This window comes from Dermacentor albipictus, chromosome 2, assembly GCF_038994185.2.
Source record: "Dermacentor albipictus isolate Rhodes 1998 colony chromosome 2, USDA_Dalb.pri_finalv2, whole genome shotgun sequence".
Lineage (NCBI taxonomy): Eukaryota > Metazoa > Arthropoda > Arachnida > Ixodida > Ixodidae > Dermacentor > Dermacentor albipictus.
In genome coordinates, this window is record NC_091822.1 from 209,978,979 (window position 1) to 210,005,355 (window position 26,377).

The following is a 26,377-nucleotide window of genomic DNA, read 5'->3' on the forward strand; positions in this document are numbered from 1 at the left end:
ACGAGGGCCGACACCTTGTTTGACCCATCCATGTTGGCACAAAACAACACGGTTACGCGGGCAGCGTTCACCTTTGAGAGCCAAGGTTTTGTGCGGCAGCATTTGGTAGAACAGGGCTGTCTCAGCCGCAGTGAACAAATCCTTGGCGCTGTATTTTACTAGCAGCTGTCCAACGTTTGTCTCCGCGATCGAGACTGCGCTTCCCCGCTAACAGCCCTGCCGACGATGACGTGGCGCTCCTTGAAACGCTGCAGCCAGCCGACACTCGCCACAAAATCGTCGTGCCCCATGATGCCCTCGCATTGCGCTGCAACAGTGCCCCACTCAGAGGAGTGCCGCTTGCCCTTGCGTCCAAAAACCACTTGAAGATCGCCTTCTCTACAGCTTCGAAAGCGGGGGCTCGCAGCTTCTTTCTGTCGCGTTTTACGCTACGTACGGCAGTAGTGGTGGCAGCTTTATTGCTGCTCAAAATCGTCGACAGCGAGCTCAACGCTATGCCGAAATCTTCGGTCACTTTTTTTTTTCTTCAAGACGGACTCGACGGCTTTCGGCATAGCCACCTTCTGCTCGATCGATATCGTTTTGCGCTTCCGTTTGCCGTCGTCCATCTCCTTTCTGGCGGCGGGGACTCGCACGATAGATACCTGGTATCGTTGATGCGCACGGGAAACGCGAACGTCGCGCGCTATGACGGGTACTAAAATGGTCAGTAAATGCTCATTGCGGAAAAAAAAAAATTGCCAACGATTACGTTACTTCCTAATGCGAAATTTGAGCGCAGCTCTTCAGCTGTTTCGGCTTTTTTATATTGGTGGCGAGCTCCACCACTGGAAAAGCTGGTGCCACCGTCGGCTGACGTGGCATGAGGGACCACGTGGACACAGCGGCCGCGTCGGCTGCTTCGGAAGCGAGCTGAAAACGAAAGCTTTAGAGTCCCACCTGCGCTGCGGCTCTGATTAAGTGGTGAGGCTTTCCCGCTTTGGGTGTCTGCTTGACAACATTTGAAAGGACTGCACTCACTATAAAAGGTAGTGGCTGCCTTTGGAGGAGTGCAGCATGGTAGGCTACTGCTCGGTGCCGCAGTGCCGGACGTACGCAACGGAGTCCAGTGTCATCATCATCATCATTTATTATTCCCTTAAGGGTCCCTTCGGGTACATTACATAAGGGGGGGGGGGGAAACATCGATGTGAAAGTGCCATACATCAGCTCAAAAGAAAAAAATGCAAAGGCAACAGAAAAATAAATAATAAACTGTAGAAAACATCAGGTATAAACAGAACAATGAAAATATCTCAAACTGAGTAGCAATAAATTAAAAAAAAAGTGTATGTGAAACATGCTAAACATAAGTGGCAAGAAATAAGAAAAGGAAAAATAGGCGATGACACAAGCAAGACGGATTGCTGGGAGAGGAAACGTGAGGAAAAGTGGCTATTTTGGGTTGAAATGGTCTGATAGTAACTGTCTAAATTTGGAGGGATTTGACTCTAAAACCACGGCTTCGGGAAGATTGTTCCATTCTTTTATGGCGATGGGGAGGAAGGATTTGTTGAAGGCGTTGGAAGAACGATGCAAGCGCTGTATACTAAGGGAGTTAAACGGTGAGATGAGCGTATCGGAGCATGTAATAAGTTCTCGCGCAGTGCAGGAAAGTTAAAGTATAATTTATGAAAAAGACAGAGCATTGCCAGTTTTCGGCGGAGTGCTAGGGGTTCGAGTCCGAGAGTCAATTTTATGTCGGTAACGCTGTGCCAAGGTGAGTACTGGGAAGTTATGAAGCGGGCTGCTTCTGAATGGCTTCGAGCGACTGGATCAGGTAAACCTGGTGAGGGTTCCATATGGCTGAGGCATACTCCATTTTAGAGCGGACGTAATTGCCTGATGGATGGGGGGGGGGGGGGGGCATAGCCAGAGATCTTCGGATGAAACCAAGTGTTCTGGAAGCGCAGAGTTTCGTGATATGGTCCACCCAAGTTAGCTTGTTAGTTATTTCGACTCCTAGGTACCTGTATGAGTTTGTTACTGATAGCGCCGTGGAGTTCAGCGAGTACGGGAAAAGGGTAGTGGAAAGTTTACGTGAAATGTGCATGCATTTACATTTTGAAATATTAAGCTGCATTAGCCAATCAGAACACCATTTCTGAATTTTGTTTAGGTCGTCTTGTAATGATTCCTGGTCGGTATTATCGGAGATGCGGCGATAAATGACGCAATCGTCCGCAAAAATACGGACGGATGACGAAATCCCAGATGGCAGGTCGTTGACGAAAATTAGGAAGAGAAGCGGAGCAAGGACGGAACCCTGGGGAACTCCAGAGATAACGTCAGTAGTTTTAGACGCATGGCTGGCGATGACTGTGAACTGTGAGCGGTTAGTTAAAAAGCAGCGAATCCAGGATAAGAATAAGCGGGTCGAGTGATAAGCATGCAAGTTTACACAATAGACGTTGGTGAGGAACGCGGTCAAATGCTTTTGAAAAATCTAAGTAGATGACGTCTCTTTGGAATGAAGAATCTAAATTAAGGTGAAGATCGGTTGTAAATTCGAAAAGTTGGGTTTCGCACGAGAAGCCTGCTCTGAAACCATGCCGGTCCATGCTCTGAAACCATGCTCTGAAACCAGCAGCCTTATTCACACGTAGCCGCAGGGCAAGGAGCTGCGTGAAGCTTGGCTGGCGAAACTTAGAACCGGCAGACAACCATCGGCTACAACTCGAGTATGCAGCAAGCACAGAGGCGAGGAAAATTTGTTACGGCACCGGGACTGCGATGGTCGGTGAGCAGTGGAAAACGCGCAATGAGACGCTCGCCCGCGCCCGCTGCCTGGCTAATACGGTTTGGTCTATGAACTTGTTGATGCTAGATATTGACAAGTTCACTGGAACCGAAAGGGACATGGTAAAAATCACATTTAGAAAAGGCATGGCTATGGTCATGATATGTTTCTGTTATGAATTAATGCACTGGATTACGAAACAGAAGTAGCGGGAAATCGCACGCTGAGAAGAACGATAAACATACAGTGCGACGCAGCTTGAGAAATATTGAAACGTCCAAGAATATAGAAGGAAAAAAAAAAAAGATTGAATCGTCGCGACGGCACATATCACAGTCGCTGTAGGCGTCGAAGTTTCTATAACGAAATTATTTTTGAACAGTTCTGATAGTGTTCACGCAATGGTTGCTTGTGTACTGTTAACTGCTCATATTCTGCGGCCTAAAGCTCACCGCACGGTGCGAAAACGCGCACGCAGCGAAAGTGAAACAGTGTGCGCGGATATGCATGCAGGCGCGCACTCGGTAGCTGCGAACCCGTTCGATCGCTGCACTGACGCTGCATTCTGTTATGCTCCATTTGGTTATACAGACAGCCCAATACAAGAACAGATTTCACATAGCTTGCTCTCAGCGTTTGCCAACCTTTTGTGCAAGAAGCCGGTTCGGGAGACTCCATCGCGGCGACCGCGCGCAGTGGCGTTCACTGTACGTATTCGGCAAAGAGACATATCGTCTGTGAACGATTCTGTGCTTTCAATTTGCCCAAGATTATTATTTCGACAGTAAAAACTTCCCCCGTTTTGAGAGTACTTACATAAATTTCCAGGAGGGCTGCCGCGTGGTGTTCTTATTGAGCGCCGTAAACATATGCTACCGCTACCTGTGGTGGCATATACAGTAACTCTAAACGAAACCTGCGAGGAGCGCGCCGCGTTACTACGCTAGGGAGGCGCTTCCGACAGATGGCGACTCCGTAAGTCCTCGCTCCCAATACTGCAGCAAAGAATTCGAGCGAGACATGTATGCACAGTTACAACTTTTTATTCTTCACTTCAAGAAACACTCCACTGCCAGCTCTTGACTAGGGTTGAGGATTGCGCCTAGTTGGTATTGCATTCTAAAAATTGTACATTCTACTGTTTCCATTATCTGGCCGACTCGGCCTGTTTCTTGCTTTGTGTGCTGCGCTGTACCAGTTTTAGACAGGTTTTGACTGTCATGAAGGTAGCTTTGTGGTCGGAGAAATAGATGGATATATGCTCGACTTGCTGCACCAATACCTGGTTCGGCGTAGCGCACCTCTGTATTCTGGCGGTGACGACGCTGGGCCTCTGCTCGGGCCATTGCTCGGGCCATTGCTCGGGCAGATAGCAGCGGCAGACGAAGGACTTCCAACGTTTGCCTCGCTATGACTCGGAAGGAACTAACTAGCTGAGAATATAAGGTACTTATATAGGCAGACGGATTATATCATAATATAAACCATCCGTGAGCCTCGGACAATCGATCTCGTGCGGAACATTTCGCACCAGCCGCCGCAAACGAAACGCAGCTTGGCGCAGCTGCCTCGATTATCGAGAGGTTGCAGGAGGCTTTACCACTGTCTTGCAGAAAGAAACCGAAACTTCTAATGGTATTCTTACAGGGTAAAGGTGCATCTTTCACTCAGAGTTTTATTAATTTCTTACATGCTTAGGCTCGCTTGCTTACGTTTTCACTAATGACAATACATTCCGATTTCTGAGGGGGACATTCTAGCACTACTGTTTCGGTGCAATCCTGCATACAGCATCTAGTCCACCTTGAGTAATGTTTTTGCCATCCTGGTGATCCTCGACTGCACCAAACAGTTGTCATCAACGTACAGATTAAGTTGTAGGTCTGGTATTTTTTCAAGTAAGCTTCCTGATCGCAATGTTAAATAAAGTCCGTGAGAGAATAGAACCGTGAGATGTTACGTGCGTGATTGGATGGGTAGGCGAGACATGGTTCAAGTTTCACTATAATAGTCCTTTCACTTGGGAAGTCCAACATAGCTGTATACTCTAGGTCTCAGTTTAGTTGCATTGAGGTTTTCTAGAATTGCGAGGTAGGTGACACTATCAAAAGTTTGTTGCATATCAACCCCCATGATTGTTCTTAGCCGATCTATACTTGGTAAATCGAATACCTGATTTCTCATCCTCAGCGCAGCGTCCCGAGTAATGACGTTTTCTGAAGCCTATGATTGTCAGGTAAAAGCTGAAAGCCTTCCTAGTGCCACTGAAGTAGTTCTAAAACCATCTTACCCATTAATATTCCTACACAGGAAGTTAATGATATGAGCCAGAAATGAGATATTTGTCCAATGGTTTTCTATACTTGGGAAGTGGTATTACTACTGCTGCCTTCCACTGTTTTGGAATTACTTTTTCCCATGCTATGTTTGTATATCCAGCAGAGCCTCTCGAAAATTATCTGCAAAGTGATTCCATCTACTATGGAGGCAGTGTTCTTTTTAAGTTCTGTATGGCAGCATGTAATTCACAAAGGGGAGAAGGTGGGTCGATGCCTTTGGTGCTGTCATAACCGTACTCACCGTAATCTGGTAAGAGATGATCGTTGCTTTTGATTAAGGAAAAAAAATATATGTGAAAAAGTTCTGCAGCTAGCTCCTCTGCATCTTATGTTCCAAGATTTGCATTTTTGTTATGTCTCGGGTTTGCATGGCCTAGAATAGTCTTCAATATTTGCCACACCTTCTGGGTATGTAGCTGTCCATTAAGCCGAGCACATGATGCAGTGAGGAATAACGCTTTTATAGCATTACGCATTGCCAACGCATTGTCAGCGCTAGTGCTGTGGCGCCATCCGCTAAGTCGAAATCAAACCACTACTAAGGTTTGACACCCATCTCCGTAGGCCCAGCAGCTTTCAAAACAAAACGCTGACCTCAATAATAACTAAACATACCAAATGGTTTGTCCTCGGCATGAGATTAGACTAAGTGATAGCAGATTTAAGCATCTATTTCTTGCTTTCACGGCAGAAAGCAAGCAACAGGCGTCAATTTGGATCGAACTGGGCACATGCGAGGCGTCATGGATAGTGGTGCAAAAAAAAACCTCCACTATGTGCGCAGTTAAATAGCTCTGACAAGTTTTGGAGCTTCTAGGGGGTGCACTAGTACAGTGATGGGCATTGAGTTTCATACAATTACTGAAGGGAACTGTGGCGCTTGTGTCTACAGAAGCTGAAAGCAGAACGGTCCAGCGAGCATGGGACTTACGGTGACAACCATAATGGGAATGATGGGCAGTATGTAAATTTGCCCAAACTTTGTCCATCTGGCTTTAAACTGCTTCGTGACTTTGCAATGTGATCATTTTTAAAAAAGTACTGCATTGTAAATACTTAAACATTAATAAAATTATCTGGCCGCAGGAATAGAACTCAGGACCTCTAGCACAGAAGCCTAGTATTGAAACGACTGCAGCATGAACAAGCAGAACCACTGCAATTAGCAGCAATTATGCGTGTTTTCAGGGTCTTATTCTGCATTTAAAAGAAAAGTATAGACTGCTTTGAAATTTAGGCCTATGAAGAGAGAAAAAGCGTAATAAATGAAGCCACATGAACGTCTGAATCCACCAGCACAAAGATCGGGCAAATCCATGTACTAACCATCATTTCCATAGTGGCTGAATGACCGCAGCACCAGAGTTCCCGCTAGTAATTATTGTAGGAGAGACTATGGTGATTGGGATGAGGTACAAACAAGCTGGAAATGAGGAATGATGCTAAACTTGCCCATCTTAGCAGTTCCTTGCAGCGCTGTGGAAGCTGCAGAACTCCTTAGCCAATAGGAAGGCCGAATGCCCCTCAAGAGGTGTTCATCCACACCGCGTCTGCTCAGCAGTTGCTTCCCTTCCTGTCCATACATGCTCCATGGTCGGTAGATTTACGCAAGAAATGTTTTGGCATTGCGACCACAAGCTGCATTTACATGAATACTACAGTGGGGTGTTGCTACATCCCTATACTTTCTCGGCGGTTTCTTGCAGACGCCCTATAGCCAGTAGGAAGGGTGAACACTGTCATAATTGTGTACCCGCGCCGCATCGCATGCTTGGCATCTATTTGCCGTTTGCTCGCCACCTTCACGCATCACGCATCACCGGCGCTAAAGCTGTGGCGCCAAATGTGGCTCAGACACATCACCAAATGGCGCACGCCTTTATTACACATCAGGCTTTAAGAACGTCGACTGTGCACACCGTAAATATTCACACATTTATGCCATTTCAACATGAATGGAAGTTTTTACTTACTGTTCTGCATAAATAAAAATAGGCGTAGCTGTATGATATGGTGCTATGTGTATTCAATACAATAAGCAGCATGAGTATGCATGCAGAGAGAAAATCGCGTGGCTAGTTGAATCACGATTGCCTCCATGCCACACTTTCAGCACAGTACACACCTTCACCATTGCCATTGTTTATACTCCTAATGCCAACTTTGCCTATGAACCTGTTCAACTCAACTTGATTTTTCGCATTAAGTGTCATCTCAACAGCCAGGACCATTGGTACTTCAGTACTGTTTACTTCTGCACAAAACAGCAGTGGTTTAACTGCACTGAAACATCATGCTCCAACATATCATTGAAGCACTGGCATTTACTCCAATTTTGAAATCTCTACCCAAAGTTGAAATTCCGCTTTCGTCAGCCATCAGAAGTAGCCAAGTTCTTTCAGATGCAGTAAAACTTGTGCAGCAGCTGCAGTCTTACCATCAGGCTAGCTGCATTGCGGTTGTCTACCAGCTTCATATGCTTATCCGTGTGCAGTGCGCGCAAGCGACCCGTACCATACCGGCGGCCGACCCCTCCCAGCCCCAGCTCGTGCAGCCTGGGATCCTGGTCGTCGTCATGCACCACATCAAGTCACTCCAGCAGCTCGGAGCAATCGTCGGACAACTCCTGATGGAAAGAAATGACAACACTACGCACATCATAACAGTTAGTGCGGCAGCAGTTGGCGTGTCAAATAATTCCACCATGCGCTTTGCTGCTGGCAACACAGTTTACAGCCGAGCTCATGCTTGATGTATGAATTTTCTAAAGCATAATTTCTATGAACGCTCCAACATACAAATGTCAACAAAAGGAGCGTTAAAGCTATGCATTTTGGTCACTTCTGTGGCAGTGCACTTGTTTGCATTACACAACAAAAGTGCCAAAGAGCAGAATGGGGCTGTCTCGACAACAAGTGTGGTGTCGGAACAGGCACAATCCTGTGCATTGTCTGTTTTGCGACACACACACACACAAAAATAGAGAGAGAGAAGAGAAACATTTTGGAGTATGCCTGGAGAGAAGATTCAGAATGGTGTTATTTGTAAACAAATCACTTTTAGAAGATGATGCACAGTAATTAAGGTGCACACCCATTGTCTGCTCCTTAAGAACATTGTTTTATTATTACACAGGAAAGATGCAGCACAAGCTGACTCAGGACAATAATGCTTAAGTGCACTCTCCTATCTATTAAAGTAACAGAAAAGTGAATCATAACAAATTAGCGGGAAAACACTGGACGAAGAAACATGTGAAGTGTTGCTGCATGCCTCGATGAAGTGGCCGGTGTGCATTGCAATACCACAAACTTTGTCTATACATAGTCTGGGCACTTCCCTTGTTCAACTTTTGCCTTCCGTTCAGGACTCCTATTACCATACACACTATTTTGTTTGTAAATGGTGATTGCTTGCTGTAGGCTATTACACACAGGAATAGAAACCAGGAGACTGCAGTGGTCGCAAGAAAACATAACATTGCAAGCAAGCAGCACTGAATTGAAAAATTGTTTTCGAGCAAGTCAGCCAATACTTGGAGAAGCGCAGAGAAGATGCACATGCTGCTGTGTTCCTTGCATCTGTCTTATCTGCACTACAATGACTTCCACAGCATGCAATTGACATTGGTGTCAAAGGCTTCCCAGGTCCAGCAAACAAGTGAGGTCTTTGCTTACGCTAAGTGAAGCCAATATTGCATTGGTTGCACATCACACCGAGGCAGTTCCAGATCGAGTCACCCGGTAAATATTTTATGCAGACCGTTCAGACTGGCGTTTACACATCAGAATTGGACCCTGTATGGCCCCCATGCATATTATTTTCTTTTATTCATGACTTGGCCACAACAGTTAGAACCACAACATTAGAACAACTAGTCTTTGTGCAACTTTTATGGATAGCCTATTCTACTGACTTTTAATGTGTCCATGCAATTGTTTGTTGACATTTGTATGATGTGTTCAACTGAGAGTGCAACACAGGCTCTGACCAGACTTCATGGCAAGCATGCACAAGATGGCAGACTGGCAGAGAGCCTACCTGCAAAGGACAGGCCTGACTAGCAGTGCCAATAAATGCCAACGTGTTAGCAAATTCATTTTTGCTTACAAATACCACAACAGCTCTAAAATTAACTGCACAGAGGCAACTCAAGTTTTCGTTGTCAGGAGGTGTCTAAGCACTAAACACATGTGATAAAAAAAATTCAACAACAAATGCTTCAAGCAGGTAGACCTGCACGATCCCTTTTTTTTGGTTTTGTTTCATTTTATTTCCTTAAAGACCTCTTTTGGGGTATTACATAAGGGGTGGGGTAACATATAAAGGATGATCACAAGTCCTGCATATGAGATGTCGCAGTAGTTACGAACGTCAAGGTTCACGTGGTCTATGAAGTATGGCAAGGAGTGAAATGTGCAGTCAAATGGAAATGGAAAAGCATGAACCAAAGACTTATTGAGAGCAACTTGAATGAACACAGGTACTACAAAGATGTACATTTCTTTTAAGTTTGACACCTAAATCAGATCACAGAAGATGCTTTTAATCAGGCCCAAGCAAGCACTAAATGTGTTAAAATATGTCAGTGCATTCCATTTACTTTTTGTGCTCTCTCTGCAAACACAATTTGATTCCAACATAACATCTGGATGCACTAGAATGCACCCATGTTGTTTCCCACTTTATTTTGCTGTTTGAAAACATACTGGTTCTTACGCTTCAGTAGCAAATACACAAACCTACATATTTAAAGCTCATTCTTGAGACCAAATACAAGAACAGCATTGTAACAAGAACAGAAATAAATGCATTGCAAGGTAAGATACTATTTGCTGTTTTAAATTTCTCAAGGACTAACAAATTAGAAGTGTGGTCAACACCTTGAAAACTGTTAGGTCCACAAGTAGCAAGCTACTCCTGATGCGAGGGCTCCAGTTCTTTTGACGAGAGGGCTCCGAACTCCTGGAAAAGATTAAAAGGAAGCCATTGCAATCAGATGCACAATTAATGTCAAGTGTTTCCCTGTAAAGACTGGGAAGTACGGAAGTATCTTTTTAAAGCTGCAATGCTACAGAAATGGACGTAGCAGTGAGCAAGGCATGCAGGAAATGAAAACTGAGCAGACAGGATTGAGCATTAGATCTGCTACATGTGCACCATACACCAACAACACAGGCACTTAATAAGACAGGTTTTGTGTCGCACATATTATTTGCCTCTGGGCATGGAATAATACATTCCTTATGGCCCCACCTCTCTAGAATCGGTGATGGTGGTGCAGTTCAGTTTCCTTGCATGCTGAGCTATCACATTTGCTCAACAAGAGCTAAGCCACTCGTTCATCTGCCCAAATCAGAATGCATCACACAGCTTCCCTTGTCCGGCAATGAGTTGCAACAGTTAAAGAAAATAAAAAAGAGCCAGAAAAACTGATGAAAAAAAAGAATTCTTTTTTCTACCGAGACATAAGAAAGATTCAAGATTATCTGACAAGTGTCGTAAATGGGTACTGTCCACCTTGTTTTCCAAACAACCATGTGCATCTCATCACTCAATCCAGAAATTAAAGATGGGGGAGCCATCACTAATCAGGGGCCAACTGCAGGATCCTTCTGTATGTAACCTGTGTTAAAGATGGAGGGCCATCGTGTTCACAACTCCTTTCTAGTTTTTATTCCAGATTCCTCAACTAATAAAGAAGCTGCTCAGCAAATTCAGTTCTTACTGCACTGTAGAAAATAAAACAAATTCTTTTATGTGAGTGTGGTATGTATTTGCTGTCAAAAAACATACACGAACACCGTTTTCAAGACAAGACAAGGCCACAGAGTGGTAGAGTGGATGCCTTCGTTGAAAGATGTGCTTTTCATACTTTTCTAGCCAATGGCGTAGAGAATGCACAGAAGAAAAAGCAAGGAAGCAAGAAAGGTATATCCTCAGCCATGGTGTGTCTGGTTTGGCTGGAAAACAAAAAAAAAGCATTGACTGATGCTTTTTTGGGAGATGGGATTTTTTAACACACTTTTCACATCACGCAGAGTCATGCTTTGCCAAACATTGTTTGGCTGTGGTTGGTGCTGTTCATCGCTGTTTCTTATGCGAGATTATTGTGGCTACTAGGTGGTGAGATCAATGGATGCTAGCCACGAAATCAGAAGCAGTTGCCACTGAGCAGAGCTCGATTGAAGAGGGCTCGATCCAGGCAGCATGAGCTTTTTGATAGCTGCACAAGGCCTCCCTTTAATTGCACTTAACTTAATTCAATTTTTCAGTTAACCTGACCTTAAACGAAGATCCAAACTTGTGACCATATATTTCAATGTGCCCATATGAAATACAATTTTTTTCCTGAATCACTATTCCTGCCTTCCACAGAAATATGCATGCCTGATTTTCGTGGGCCAAACAACCTCAATATGGAGTTATGCTTTATGAGGCACGTAGAGTATAGGAAAAAATCTATTCAAGCACTGGCTGTAGAAAAGTGGACCAGCCATGGAGCACAAACAGATTCATGAAATACCAGTTACGAACTAGTTTCATTACTTTTAATAATATGACTTCAGCCTATTAATAAATTTGCTTCTACCATTTAGACTTGCAAAAGATGTGCATTTGGCATACATCAAGCAAGCAAGAATAAAAGAAAGTTTGCTGAACTAGGGCATGTCAACAAGACCTTGCCCTAGGACATGTGCAACTAAACTGAAGCGACTATGAAGACGTGCAGAGGTTTCTTCTAATGTGCACAATCTACCCAGTATAACTGTGCCATGGAACATGTGAAAGCTCATTAAATTACAACTACAGAATCTGCTTTTCCAATCATACAGCATTGCAATGAAGGTCCGTAATAATAAGCAAATTCCACATCAGTAGTTGAGTGCACATATGCAGGTGCAGCGGTGGCGTAGAGGTAGAACACCCACCTCGCGCGCAAGAAGTCCGTGGTTCGAATCCCGATGCCACGCAATTTTCCACCAGATTTTTAAAAAAAAATCTGCGTGTTGATAAAATTGCATAAACAGGCCTGGAGTGTGGCCTGATCCCGGTGACCAGAACCAGTAACGCACTCCCTCACCAGAGCAGGATTGACCACCCTGGTGCAGTACTTGGCCACAACCTCCTATATGAACACAACAATCAAACCCTGGCCCTCAGTCCCCAGCAGCTGCGAAGCAACTGACCACGGCGGCAGTCAGACCTGTGACGCAGCAGAGGGTGCAAAGAATCCCTGGCTCCGGACAGGCCTCCATTGGAATATGAACCTGGCAACGTTTAACGCTAGAATGTTATCAAGTGAGGCGAGTTTAGCAGTGCTATTGGAGGAATTAGAGGGCAGTAAATGGGATATAATAGGGCTCAGTGAAGTTAGGAGGCCAAAAGGAGCAGATACAGTGCTAAAAAGCAGGCACGTCCTGTGCTGCCGGGGCTTAGCAGAGAGACGAGAACTAGGAGTCGGATTCCTGATTAATAAGAATATAGCTGGTAACATACAGGAATGCTATAGCATTACCGAGAGGGTGGCAGGTCTTGTTGTGAAACTTAATAAGAGGTACAAAATGAAGGTTGTACAGGTCTACGCCCCTACATCCAGTCATAATGACCAGGAAGTCAAAAGCTTCTATGAAGACGTGGAATTGGCGATGGGTAGAGTGAAAACAAAATATACTATATACTGATGGGCGACTTTAATGCCAAGGTAGGCAAGAAGCAGGCTGGAGACAAGGCAGTGGGGGAATATGGCACAGGCACTAGGAATAGCAGGGGAGAGTTATTAGTAGAGTTTGCGGAACAGAATAATATGCGGATAATGAATACCTTCCGCAAGCGGGATAACCGAAAGTGGACGTGGAGGAGCCCGAACAGTGAGACTAGAAATGAAATAGACTTTATACTCTGCGCTAACCCTGGCATCATACAAGATGTGGACGTGCTTGTCAAGGTGCGCTGCAGTGACCATAGGATGGTAAGAACTCGAATTAGCCTAGACCAGAGGAGGGAACGGAAGAAACTGGTACATAAGAAGCCGATCAATGAGTTAGCGGTAAGAGGCAAAATAGAGGAATTCCAGATCAAGTTACAGAACAGGTATTTGGCTTTCACTCAGGAAGAGGACCTTAGTGTAGAAGCAATGAATGACAATCTTGTGGGCATCATTAAGGAGTGTGCAATAGAAGTCGGTGGTAACTCCGTCAGACAGGATTCCAGTAAGCTATTGCAGGAGACGAAAGATCTGATCAAGAAACGCCAATGTATGAAAGCCTCTAATCCTACAGCTAGAATAGAACTGGCAGAACTTTCCTAATCAAGAAGCGTAAGACAGCTGACATAAAGAAGTATAATATGGATAGAATTGAACATGCTCTCAGGAATGGAAGAAGCCTAAAACCAGTGAAGAAGAAACTTGGAATTGGCAAGAATCAGATGTATGCATTACGAGACAAAGCCGGCAGTATCATTACTAATATGGATGAGATAGTTCAAGTGGCTGAGGAGTTCTATAGAGATTTATACATTACCAGTGGCACCCACGACGATAATGGAAGATAGAATAGTCTAGAGGAATTCGAAATCCCACAGGTAACGCTGGAAGAAGTAAAGAAAGCCTTGGGAGCTATGCAAAGGGGAAGGCAGCTGGGGAGGATCAGGTAACAGCAGATTTGTTGAAGGATGGTGGGCAGATTGTTCTAGAGAAACCGGCCACCCTGTATACGTAATGCCTCATGACCTCGAGCGTACCAGAATCTTGGAAGAACGCTAACATAATCCTAATCCATAAGAAAGGGGACGCCAAAGACTTGAAAAGTTATAGACCAATCAGCTTACTGTCAGTTGCCTACAAACTATTTACTAAGGTAATCGCAAATAGAATCAGAAACACCTTAGACTTCTGTCAACCAAAGGACCAGGCAGGATTCCGTAAAGGCTACTCAACAATAGACCATATTCACACTATCAATCAGGTGATAGAGAAATGTGTAGAAAATAACCAACCCTTATATATAGCTTTCATTGATTACGACAAAGCGTTTGATTCTGTCGAAACCTCAGCAGTCATGGAGACATTACGGAATCGGTGCAGACGAGCCGTATGTAATAATACTGAAAGATATCTATAGCGGCTCAACAGCCACCGCAGTCCTCCATAAAGAAAGCAACAAAATCCCAATAGAGAAAGGCGTCAGGCAGGGAGATACGATCTCTCCAATGCTATTCACAACGTGTTTACTGGAGGTATTCAGAAACCTGGATTGGGAAGAATTGGGGATAAAAGTTAATGGAGACTACCTTAGTAACTTGCGATTCGCCGATGATATTGCCTTGCTTAGTAGTATTAGTAACTCAGGGGACCAATTGCAATGCATCCTCAATGACCTGGAGAGACAAAGCAGAAGAGTGGGTGTAAAAATTAATCTGCAGAAAACTAAAGTAATGTTTAACAGTCTCGGAAGAGAAGAGCAATTTACAATAGGTAGCGAGGCACTGGAAGTGTAAGGGAATACATCTACTTAGGGCAGGTAGTGACGGCGGATCCGGATCATAAGACTGAAATAATCAGAAGAATAAGAATGGACTGGGGTGCGTTTGGCAGGCATTCTCAGATCATGAACAGCAGGTTGCCATTATCTCTCAAGAGATAATTGTATAATAGCTGTGTCTTACCAGTACTCACCTACGGGGGCAGAAACCTGGAGGCTTACGAAAAGGGTTCTACTTAAACTGAGGACAACGCAACAAGCTATGGAAAGAAGAATGACGGGTGTAATGTTAAGGGATAAGAAAAGAGCAGATGGGTGAGGGAACAAACACGAGTTAATGACATCTTAGTCGAAATCAAGAAAAAGAAATGGGCATGGGCAGGACACGTAATGAGGAGGGAAGATAACCGATGGTCATTAAGGGTTACGGACTGGATTCCAAGGGTAGGGAAGCGTAGCAGGGGGCGGCAGAAAGTTAGGTGGGCGGATGAAATTAAGAAGTTTGCTGGGATGACATGGCCACAATTAGTACATGACCGGGGTTGTTGGAGAAGTATGGGAGAGGCCTTTGCCCTGCAGTGGGCGTAACCAGGCTGATGATAATAATAATATTTGGGGTTTTACGTGCCAAAACCACTTTCTGATTATGAGGAACGCCGTAGTGGAGAACTCCGGAAATTTTGACCACCTGGGGTTCTTTAACGTGCACCTAAATCTAAGTACACGGGTGTTTTCGCATTTCGCCCCCATCGAAATGCAGCCGCCGTGGCCGAGATTCGATCCCGCGACCTCGTGCTCAGCAGCCCAACACCCAGGCTGATGATGATGATGATGACACATATTAAAGGATGCTTTTAAAATGGCACTACGAACTATGCAAAACAATGTGCAACCAGACATTACACAAGACTTGTTTTTCATGGAACATCCTCCTTGAGCTAACTCCGTGCCACGTTGGTACAAGGAACACCAAACTGCAGCAAAAACGGCCCAACGCCAACCACCCAAAAGCGGCAACCCATTAGAAAGATAGAAATTTAACAAAAGCGTGAGAACAGTGAACAGAGAACCGATGGCATCAGCTATATCTAGGATTATGGCCGTGCCACTGACTTCCAAGATGATGATGAGGAGGACAACAAGATGATTTAGGCTTTGGTCTCAGGTTGCTATGAAGGCAGCATCAACAAAAGGACGCTTTCGTTCTTACGCTTAACTGGTGCAGGGATGGCACAGTTTCCCACTAAAATGCCATTTCGCAGCAAATAGGGTGGGGGGCTAAGGCTGCATACGCTCACTCGGTGGTTACAAAACTTTCCAGGTCTCTCTTATGATTTCGGCAGTGATTATTATGGTTATTATGATTATGATTTTATGGTTTCACTGACCAGGTTAGTGGTCGGCAAAAACTTGTGTAGAAAGGCTTGAGTTCCACAGAAAGTTTCAGTAAAGCTTCTGGGGCTGCAGCTGACTGCAGTTCAGGCTCAACTGTGGGCTCAACTACGCTGCCTCATTTGTAAAGACATACGAGATTCCTGTGATTTTAAAAGTGACAGTAACACTACAGTGCGATTTTCGATGTGTTGCACTGTGAGGCAGATGCATTAATAATAAACTTGTAAACGCTTGTAATTGATTACCTTCAGCTAGCTTCCCATGAAGAAGCGTTTTCCAGCTAGGTGTTTGCTTTTGGTTCCACTGGTACTTAAAGGACCCCTCACCAGGTCTGGCCGTTTCGAGCTGTCAAGTGCAGAGCATACATAGCGTGATAACAATTGTGTCTGCAAAATATTACATCGCTACGCGCCGTGGAAAGATCTGAAATTTCACTCCGAACGCCATTTCGCTCTTCACTCGTGGCCGCCGCGCTCCAAGCCAGACGGTGACGTAATTGTGCCCCTGCGCCTACATAATCGTGTCCACAGTGTGATGTCGCTCGTGGTGACATGTGACTTCGAGAATTATTCAAGACAACATCTGTTATCTGTGTGATCTGTTGCTTGAATTGACGAATTGAAGTTTAGAGAAATAAGAAAACACACAAACGGAACGTCTGCATATCTTTTGTTTTACTTTTACATCAAAGCAAGAGAGATGAACTTCCGCTTCGTCTGCTTGTTCCCACGGTCGCGAGATCACGTACGCAAGTACGGAAACTATGTCATTTTATACCAAGTTCCACCGTGTGATCACGCTCCGTGATCCGCTTGTTCTGCCTCAGTATTCGTGTAGCACTGAATTATACCACTAGTCATGTTTCCTTACGCACAGCGTGCAAAATCGTGCACTGCGCAAACGAGACAACAGCTTGTGCGCGGCATGTTCAGTGAAAATGCATAGCGCAGGAAAAAAAAAAGCGAGGAGAAAAAAAATGAAGGCGCACCGCTCATACGTATGCGTCACGCGAGCCTCGAAGTCTGGTATGGGAGAACACAGGGAAGGAATTTCGCTTGCGAAGGCTAGACGGGGCGAGTGGAGAGAGCATCTTGCTTGGCAGTGGAGCCCGCCAGCTGATATCATGGGTTCACGGCACTGAAATATTTCTATCTTGCCTATTAATGAGCCGATTTGAAAACTTAGTGGCAGAACGCTACATAGAGGACACGTAACAACTTCCAGCGTATAACCGAAATTTGCTATAGGGCTTGGTGAGGGGCCCTTTAAAGTGAAGTAGGTGCAATAAAAGCAATTTATTGCTTTTGAGTTGTACTTGAACAACATGATCTTTAAAATGTGAATTTCCCTGCCTACCATCTGAAATTCGTGTTTCATACGTTTACTTGTAACAACTGGTATGACCTCCCTGCTTGTTACTACATAGGCATCTTTGGGAAGGGGAACTAGGAATGGCGTGTTAAAATTGCGCAGACAAAGATGTCCCTGTGGGGTACTACAGGAGAGACTTCTTTCTGTGCTGTGACTGCCTATGTGGCCTTGCCTGGAAACGTTGGGGGATGGATGGTTGCAAGCACAGTCGAACCTCGATATAACAAAGTTCTACTTGCAGCGACTGGTTAAATTGGTTAAATCGTGAGTTTCATTAAATCGAAATTCGTCAATTTCAGCAGTCCAAATAAAAATGAGAACACTCCTGGCAAATGGCACTTTGTGGGCAACATACAAATCAGGAAAATAACGAATTCATGAATGCTGGAATATTTATCTGACTTTAAAGAGCAATTCCAACCAATTCAGGAAGCGAAGCACTCTGTAAGCTTAACCTGCCACTTGCTTTTCACAAGCGTCGGGGTTGTGAGGTGCTTGTAAGTTGACAGAGTTACCAAGGCCGCCTCATGTGTGTGCGCACCCATGTGCGTGGGGAAGACATCCAGCGCATCCAAGATTGGTGTAGCTGTGCTGCTTGCCACCTGGAGTTCTTCATCTGAGTCGTCGTCCTCGCCTGATGCTCTGGCTTAAGGCGTCATTGTTCAGCTGTTCAATTGTCACAGAGCAAGCATCGCGGAAGCCAAAGTCCTCGAGCATCGCATCGCTGGGAGCACCACCCTGATCGCACAGCAGCTGCCACGAGTCAACAATATCAGTATCGCCATCATTTGCTTTATGCTCCACTTCATTCAAATAAATATTCTACTTGAATCCTGTCTTCTTGAAGCAGTTGCCATGATCCCCCTGTTTGTCCACTGACATGACCATGAAAGCATCTCCAAGGCCATGAACCCTCCGATTTTTGCTTCTCTCTGGAGCTCCATGTTCAGCAGAAGCCTTTCGATGACCCGTTTGTGGTACGCACATTCGATGCTGTTTATTATACCCTGGTCGAGTTGTATCAGGGAGGTGCAGTTTGCTGGGAAATATTCCAGCTCAACGTTGGAGAGCACACAATACTGAACATGGTGAGCTGAGCATTTGTCTAAAAGGAGGCAGATATTTCGTTTTGCCTAGCGAACATCTGCATCCAAGTTCTTCAACAAGTTGTTGAACAATTTCCGTGTCATCCATGCCTCTTTGACGCCTATTTCACTGGCGTGCTCTTCTTCCTGCTGAAACAATACAGCTTCTCACTTGTTCCAATCACGAATGGCACATGTTTTTCACTGCCATCCATGTTCGCGCACAACAAAACAGTGAGACGCTGCTTACTATGTTCGCCACCGTAGCACTTATTTTTTCAAAGCAACATCTTCCTTGGCAACAGCCAGTAGAAAAATGCTGTCCCGTCAGAAATGTATATGTTGGAGGCATTGTAACGTGCCGAAATGTTGGGGACAGGATCACGCAGCCAGTCCTCTGATCCAATTGCATTCGCCTCTGCCGACTCACCACTGATCATCCTGCCATACCATGCCATTCCTTAAATAGTTGCACCCAAGGATGCTTGCGAAGTTAATGGCCTTTTGCTGGAGAATGGCCACACTCAACGGCATGTTTTCTGCACACATGTCAAGAAGCCACGAGTACAGGGCTTTTTCTACATCGACGCAAGCCGCTTCCTTTAGCTTTCTTCTTTGTTGGCCTGCACTACCAGCATTGATGGCACTCATCATGCTGTTCTTCAATTTAAAAATGGTGAAAGTGAGCTCGATGAAATCCTAAACCTTTCAGCAAGAGTTGCATTGTTTTCGCCGCTCAGAACTTTGGTGATAATTTTGGCCTTTAGATCAAGGCACAAAACTTTTCTCTTGCAAGGTGCACCGCTCAGTGAACAGAGAGATCAAACGTATGAAATCAAACCACCAACTGGTTGAAGAAAACATGCTCAGTGAACCAGACTACACATAACGAGATGAAACCACCAACTGTGTTTCATACGTATGCGACAGATGGTACAGTGGTACGTTCTGCTCTATGGATTGAAGGCTGCCGGCAAAATTTGCGCATTTAAGGGCACACGTAAAGTGCTGTTCGCCGTGCCTAATGTTTCCATTTTTATCTGCCTGTCACGGAGGCTCCTGGTACATGCGTGCGATGCGCGAGGACTTTGCTAGAAGGGGGTTGCTGTATAAAACGACCTCGTTAAATCACAAAAGAAAATATGTGGTCTTCAATGGGGCAGAGCTTGGGAAATGAAAAAAAAAAAGACAAAAATTGTTACTTCGAGAATTTCGATAAACTGAGATTTGTTATTTCGAGGTTCGACTGTATAGTCTGATTATAATTGAGTCGGGGCCAAATAAAGGCTGTGTGTGCCCACGCAAGACAGCAGACGTCGGCTTGCTTTCCGGTGCTGTGCCTCGAAAGCGATTTCTAGTTGTATCCGATTCTACAGTACCGAAATTCCTCTTTTTGGAAATGAGTGCCAGCCTTGCAGATGTCACCACTGTGCCCATTCCAACTCTGCTTAAGCACATTTTGGCTGCATGTCTGTATTGCTGCGGAACATGATCCCAGTTCTTTTGGCAGGTAAGTTTTGCTTTTGCTTTTCTATAGTCGTTGTTGCTGTTCTAGACTTTAGTAGCTCAACTGGTAGAGCGTTGCACGCATAATGTGAAGACATGGGATCGTTCCCCACCTGCGGCAAGTTGTTTTTTCATCCACTTTCAATTTCTTTAATTTATAATTTCTTTGTTTCAATTAGTCAGTACAAGTAACTTCCCCTGTGTTATCCTTGTCTTTGTTTGTTGGCTTTCTATGATATGATTAATAAAAATTTGGCCCCTCAGTTAACACCGTTTCTTGTGGTTTACTTATCACAAAGTTATTCGTGATGTTATTGGTCCTTTTCATCTGATATGACCGCTGGTGCTGACTATGTGAGTATCATAAATCTGAACAGTTATCAGGGCTTTGTGCGGGGGTGTGGTTCTTTTTGCAAGCTTCAGTGCTGAAGATGACTGAAACTGAATGTGAACCAAATAAAGAAAAAAATTCCTGCTAGTGGGAACACCTGTGTTTTGCACCCTCTATTGCATGAATTATGAAAAAGTCATTTTAAAAATTATTTTTTCAGTTTTTATTATTGATTGAATGAACACATATACCAAAAGTTTCAGAGTTATAACGACTGTATTAATAAAGATACAGCTTTGTGCCAAATATGGCACACCATGAAGATGGCTGAACGGTCTTGCTGCCATGGGCGGAAAACAAAGCTTCACGAATGATGGTCTTTTTAGCGCGATGTGTGGAATGAAATGAAACAGTTGTTTGCTACGTTCAGGCACAGATGAATATTGCACTTCTATCTTACCGACGACTTGTCTGTGCAAGATGGCCACTTACATCTTTGTTTCTTCTCATCAAATTCTGGCCAGTGGCCGACTTGGTCAGATCGCGCGTCTTTGGGTGGCATTGCTGCCGCTGGTCCCTGTGCTTTTTTTACTTGAACCTGGAATTCGATGTTTCGACTAGAAGGCCTTCCTGGTCGCTTGTTGGGTAGGTGTTGTGCATAGGGGGCGCTGTCAATTATATCAAGTGTATATAAGCGATTGCCATCAGAATAAAGGAGTTCCGTGGTTCCCCGTCAATGCATAGTCTTGTCTTATCAGCTGGCGCTTCGCGTCGCAACAATCTTGCACAGTCGGCGAAGCTAGCGACGAACTGTTTTCCCTTACCTGGCTCCATGCTGTTCCAAGGGGCGTCACCTAAGAGATGGCAGCGTACGGACTACCGCCAATACCGCCTTTCCCGAAGACTCCTGGAGATGCGACAATTCCATGGGAGCAGTGGTGCGATGATTTCACAAATTTTCTTGAAGCGACGGGGATGGACGCGCAACCGCCACTACGGAAAAAGGCCATTCTGCTGCAATGTCTTGGGGTCGAGGGACGGCGTGTTTTTCGCACGTTGGGCCCAGAGCCGGCACGAACGTCAAGCACGACAAAAGTTGGGCCGGAGACAAGCAAACCAGCAGGAAAAGACAGGACGGAGGCAAGTGAAGGGGATAGTTACACGGAGGCGTTGGGCCTATTGGAGCGGCAGTTCTCAAGCACCGTCAACGTACTGGTCGAACGACGTCGATTCACGTTACGTCGGCAACTGCCGAACGAGCCGATACGAGAGTACGTCAGTGCTCTTCGACAGTTAGCAAAGATGTGCGACTTCGGGCAATTCTCGGAAGCGGCTCTACGAGACAGGGTTGTTGACGGAGTACGGAGCACTGAGTTGCGACAGAAATTGCTCGTGAAGGGGTCACAACTTACGCTCGCAGAGGCAGTGGAAATGCTACAGATGTACGAGCAGGCAGCGGAGGGGGCTGCGATCTATGACCAAGGGTCGTCACAAACGGACATAGCGCAGCATGTATCTCAAGGCAGAAGCCCAGACAGCGACGCGGCAATGACGCCGGTGCGCAAGTGTTACCGGTGCGGCTCTACAAGGTACCTAGCTAATTCACAGGAATGCAAAGCATGGGGGAAACGTTGCTCCTAGTGCCACAGAATGGGACATTTTCGAGCGGTCTGTGGCAGGTTGGCGGAGCGGGACGTGCGGACGGTCCAAAACAGCGGCACTAGCGAAGAGGACGTGCTCACTGTGCTGGCGGTCAGACAAGTAGAACGAAGGACTTTGGTCGTTGACGTCGTTATTGAGAACGAGCCACTTCAGCTGCTGGTAGATACTGGGTCGTCGGTGTCTATTTTGCCAGACCACGTTTATCGAGCCAAGTTCGCCAACAGCTTTCCTTTGACTGCGGCTTCAGCGACGCTGCGGGATTTTTCACAGAAGAAAATTCCAGTCTTGGGATTGTTCACAGCCAGAGTTGTACGCGGGAACAACTTGGCTTGCCTTCGATTTTACGTTGTTCCCAAGGCATGGCATTACTAGGACTGGATGGGGTCCACCAACTACAGTTGCACATCATCGGTTCTGCACTGGAGTGTTTGCAAATCACGGTCAGCCCCCAGTCGCTTCCTCCTGAATTATGCGAGTTTTCCTTTCTTTTCGCTGATAAGTTGGGATTAGCGAAAAACTTCGTACATGCTGTGAAGCGGCGTGCAGATGTAAAACCAGTAGCAGCGAAGGTTCAACGTTTGCCCCTGACGCTGCGAGAGAAGATAGCGGCTGAACTGGCAAGATTATTGGATGCAGGCATTATAGAAAAGGTCAGTGCTGCGGAATGGGTGTCTCCTATAGTGGTTGTGCAGAAGAAGGATGGAACTATTCGTCTATGCGTCGATTTGCGCGAGCCGAACGAAGCAGTAGTCACTGATGGATTCCCTTTGCCGCACACGGAGGAACTGTTGCATGCGCTGAGCAGAGCAGCATGGTTCTCGAAACTGGATCTTGCTGCAGCCTACCATCAAGTGGAATTAGCCGAAGAGAGTCGTGAATTAATGACGTTTATTACGCCCAAAGGCTTATTTAGGTTCCGCAGAGTGTGTTTTGGCCTCGCGTTGGCACCAGCCGCGTTTGAGCGAATTATGCAAGAAATCTTGAAAGGCTGCAAGGGCGTGTTGTTCTATATCGACGACATCATAGTCTTTGGAAAGACTAAGAACGAGCACAACCGTAACCTTCGCGAGGTATTGCATCGGATCGCTGAGGCGGGGCTGCAGCTAAATGAGAAATGCTTGTTCGCTGTCAAGGAACTCTCCTTTTTGGGTCATCGTCGTGTGAGTGCAAGTGGTCTTGCCCCACTCAAGTCAAAGGTGGATGCTGTGATTAAAGCACAAACGCCTGCCGATGTAGTCTCACTGCGGTCTTTCCTTGGGCTCGTAGGCTATTACTCACATTTTCTTCCCAATTATGCAGAGGTGGTGGAGCCGCTGCGACGACTTCTTTGTAAAGGACAGAAGTTCGTGTGGGATCAGAGCACCGAGAAGAGCTTTTGCAGGATCAAGGAGATGCTGTCATCATGCAGGGTGGTGGCTATGTTCAACAAGTCTTTGCCTGTACAAGTGACCACTGACGCCTCGGCATATGGACTGGGAGCTGTGCTACAGCAGGTAGTCAACGGAGAAGTACGTACAGTGGCATTCGCTTCGAGGACACTAACTCCTACAGAACGCAAGTACCCTACTGGGGAACGAGAGGCGCTGGCATGTTAATGGGCTTGCGAACATTGGCACGTTTATCTGTGGGGCCGCAGGTTTGTTTTAGGAACTGATCATCAGGCTTTGGTGACACTGCTGTCCACAAATGGGGTTGGAAGACGTCCACTGCGTATTGAACGCTGGTGTGCTAGATTTTTGAGATACAACTTCACTGTGCAGTACACAAAGGGGAACACCAATGTCGTTGCGGATGCACTTTCTAGGTTACCTTTGACCTCTGCAGAGGACGAACCGGTGGAGGAAGTAGTTGCTGTGTTTTCCAGCATGATCACTAAGAGTCAGTTGCAAGCACAAACAGCTGAGGATTCATTACTAAATGAGGTGGCGCAGCATGTTACGTCCAGATGGCCGGAAAAGGGCTGTTTAGCTGGAAAACTAAGGTTGTTTTTTTGTATAAAAGAAGAGCTGTCGGTGATAGACGGGCTACTGTTTCGCGCGGAACGGGTTGTTCCCTTATCGACACTCACTTCCAGGCTGGTCATGATGGCACATGAATCGCATCCAGGCATTGTAAGGACCAAACAACGGTTAAGGGAACAGTACTGGTGGCCCGGAATGGACAGGGATGTTGAATCGCTGGTTAGGAATTGTGCTATCTGCAAAGCATCAAATAAATCTGCAAAAACCATAATGGTCCCATTGGAGCCAGTAAAGTGGCCCGAGAAGCCGTGGGAAAAGCTGGGAATCAACATTGTTGGGCCGATGGAGCGAGCCCCTCCGGAGTGCAGGTTTGCAATCACTATTATTGATTACTACAGCAAGTGACCTGAGGTGGCATTTGTGTCCACAATCACTGCACAGGCAGTAGTGAAAGTGCTTTTGGAACTTTTTGCGAGATAAGGGTACCCGAAAAGCATTGTGACTGACAATGGGCGTCAGTTTATGTCGACATGTTTTGAGCAGTTTTTACGAGATCGGGGAATCCAGCATTGCGTTACAACATTGTATTACCCGCAATGCAATGGTCAGATTGAGAGGTTCAACCGCGTTCTCAAGGAATATATTCAGGTTGCGGCATTGGAACGAAGACCACTGAAGGAGGCAATCTGGGACTACCTGGGTGTTTACAGGGCCACCCCACATGCAATTACAGGAGGGTCACCGGCTTACCTACTGCATGGAAGAAGACCCAGAACAAGATTGGATGTTGTTGGCCTCCCAGAAAGGGAATTTTTCGAGGAGCCGCGTGCCGCCGTGGAAAAGTTGAAACAGCGCGTTAAGGAGCAGCAACAACGAACAAAAAAGTACACCAATGAAAAACGAGGTGCCAGAGCGTCTACCATTGAGCCAGGAAATTTCATAAAAATGGAACAAGGCGGACCAAAGATGAAACACAAGTTTTCTTTGTCGCTGCAGGTGAAGAGACGAGTGGGCACGAATTCGTTTTTGCTGGCAAACGGTATGAAATGGAACACATCAAAATTAACAGTAATTGGTAAAGTTGGGACAGGACAGGCAGAAGCACTAGCTGACGCGGTTACAGCGCAACGCAGTGCGGCCTCGGGGTTTTCCTGCGACCTGAATCTTCACATAGGGAAGATGGCGGAGCAAAATACCCCGACTACCGTCGAGAATCAATCTGAAATGGTGCCATCAGAAGCCATCCAGAGAAGCGCCAACCATTCTGACGGTGGACAGCCCACAGTAACGGAGTCTATTCTAGAGATTCCCGATCAGCAGGACAGTTCTCGATCGCAATTGGCCACAACCACAGCACCATCTTGCACGAGGCCGGAATGAACAAGAAGAGTGCCAGCGCGATATCAAGACTACGACCTTTCTTGACAGTAAGAACGTCGTTCGTGTCATGTGATGTGAAGTGAGTGCGCGAAAGTGGATTGATTTTATTTCCTTTTTTTTAGTGAGGGGGAATGTGTTGTCTATAGGGGGCGCTGTCAATTATATCAAGTGTATATAAGCGATTGCCATCAGAATAAAGGAGTTCCGTGGTTCCCCGTCAATGCATAGTCTTGTCTTACCAGTTGGCGCTTCGCGTCACAACAGTAGGCACTTTTTATGTGAGGTAAGGCATTCTGCAATTTCAGCTTTGAATTGAGCCAGCGGTAGTACTTGTTCCTTCCTAAGCTGCTTCTGCACCCTCCTGTACAATAGCCATGCTGCTACTACTGATAAGTCTAGCATATGCGCAAAAATTCTAAAGTGCCATTTCTTCGACCTGATATGTATGCGGTAAAGTCCAAGCAGTGAGTCCAGCAGGTCGACCCCACCTATGTGCCTGTTGTGGACCTTTACTACGCTGGTGCAATCAATTACGCGAAACTCCTTGGCGGAGCTAAGCCAGTGCTTAGTCTTTTGGACTGGATCTCTCCCAACAAAGCTCGACAGAAATGTCACGGCGCGGTTATAGTACCACCGCACACACGATAACTCCACGTCATCTATCGCGCTTGTGAGTTCCTCTGAAGCACCACGTCCTTTACATTTCAGTTACTTTTCGCTTTTCAGGCTACAGTTTGGTAGATGATTCGCCCTCACCATACCGATTGACAAAATTCCATCATGTGATAGAGTGACCTGCAGCTTCGGGCTATTGAACAGATGGCAGCATGTTACCATATTTTGTCTTTCAAGTTCATATTGTGACAAATATGGCACACACCGATTTCGGGTTCTTTGCTGTAGTTGCAGACAAAATTGAGAAAACGAATAACTGGCTTGAATTGGTGAGACCATAAAATATGCCAAAATAATTTTTCCATGTTTCTGCGGTGGAAATTTTCAGAGGAAAAAAATACTGATTGCTCATGTTTGCCCCCTCCGAGTTTCACGTCACTTCCCAAAATCTACTTCACCTCTGTTTTG

General features: G+C 45.7%; 1 protein-coding gene and 1 long non-coding RNA gene across 2 annotated transcripts in view; one reads left to right on the forward strand and one right to left on the reverse strand.

The window, feature by feature from the left end:
- The first annotated feature begins 3,513 nt into the window (after positions 1 to 3,513).
- Positions 3,514 to 8,935, forward strand: LOC139056428 (uncharacterized). Its single transcript, XR_011512363.1, has 2 exons — positions 3,514 to 4,225; positions 7,613 to 8,935. It is a non-coding gene; the product is annotated as an uncharacterized lncRNA (long non-coding RNA).
- A 401-nt stretch (positions 8,936 to 9,336) lies between these two features.
- Positions 9,337 to 26,377, reverse strand: part of geminin (geminin DNA replication inhibitor) — a 37,746-nt gene continuing 20,705 nt past the window's right edge. Inside the window, exon 6 of the mRNA XM_065425272.2 lies at positions 9,337 to 10,083. Coding sequence (XP_065281344.1) covers positions 10,033 to 10,083 — 51 coding nt within the window. The 3' untranslated portion in view covers positions 9,337 to 10,032. The remainder of the gene's footprint in view (positions 10,084 to 26,377) is intronic.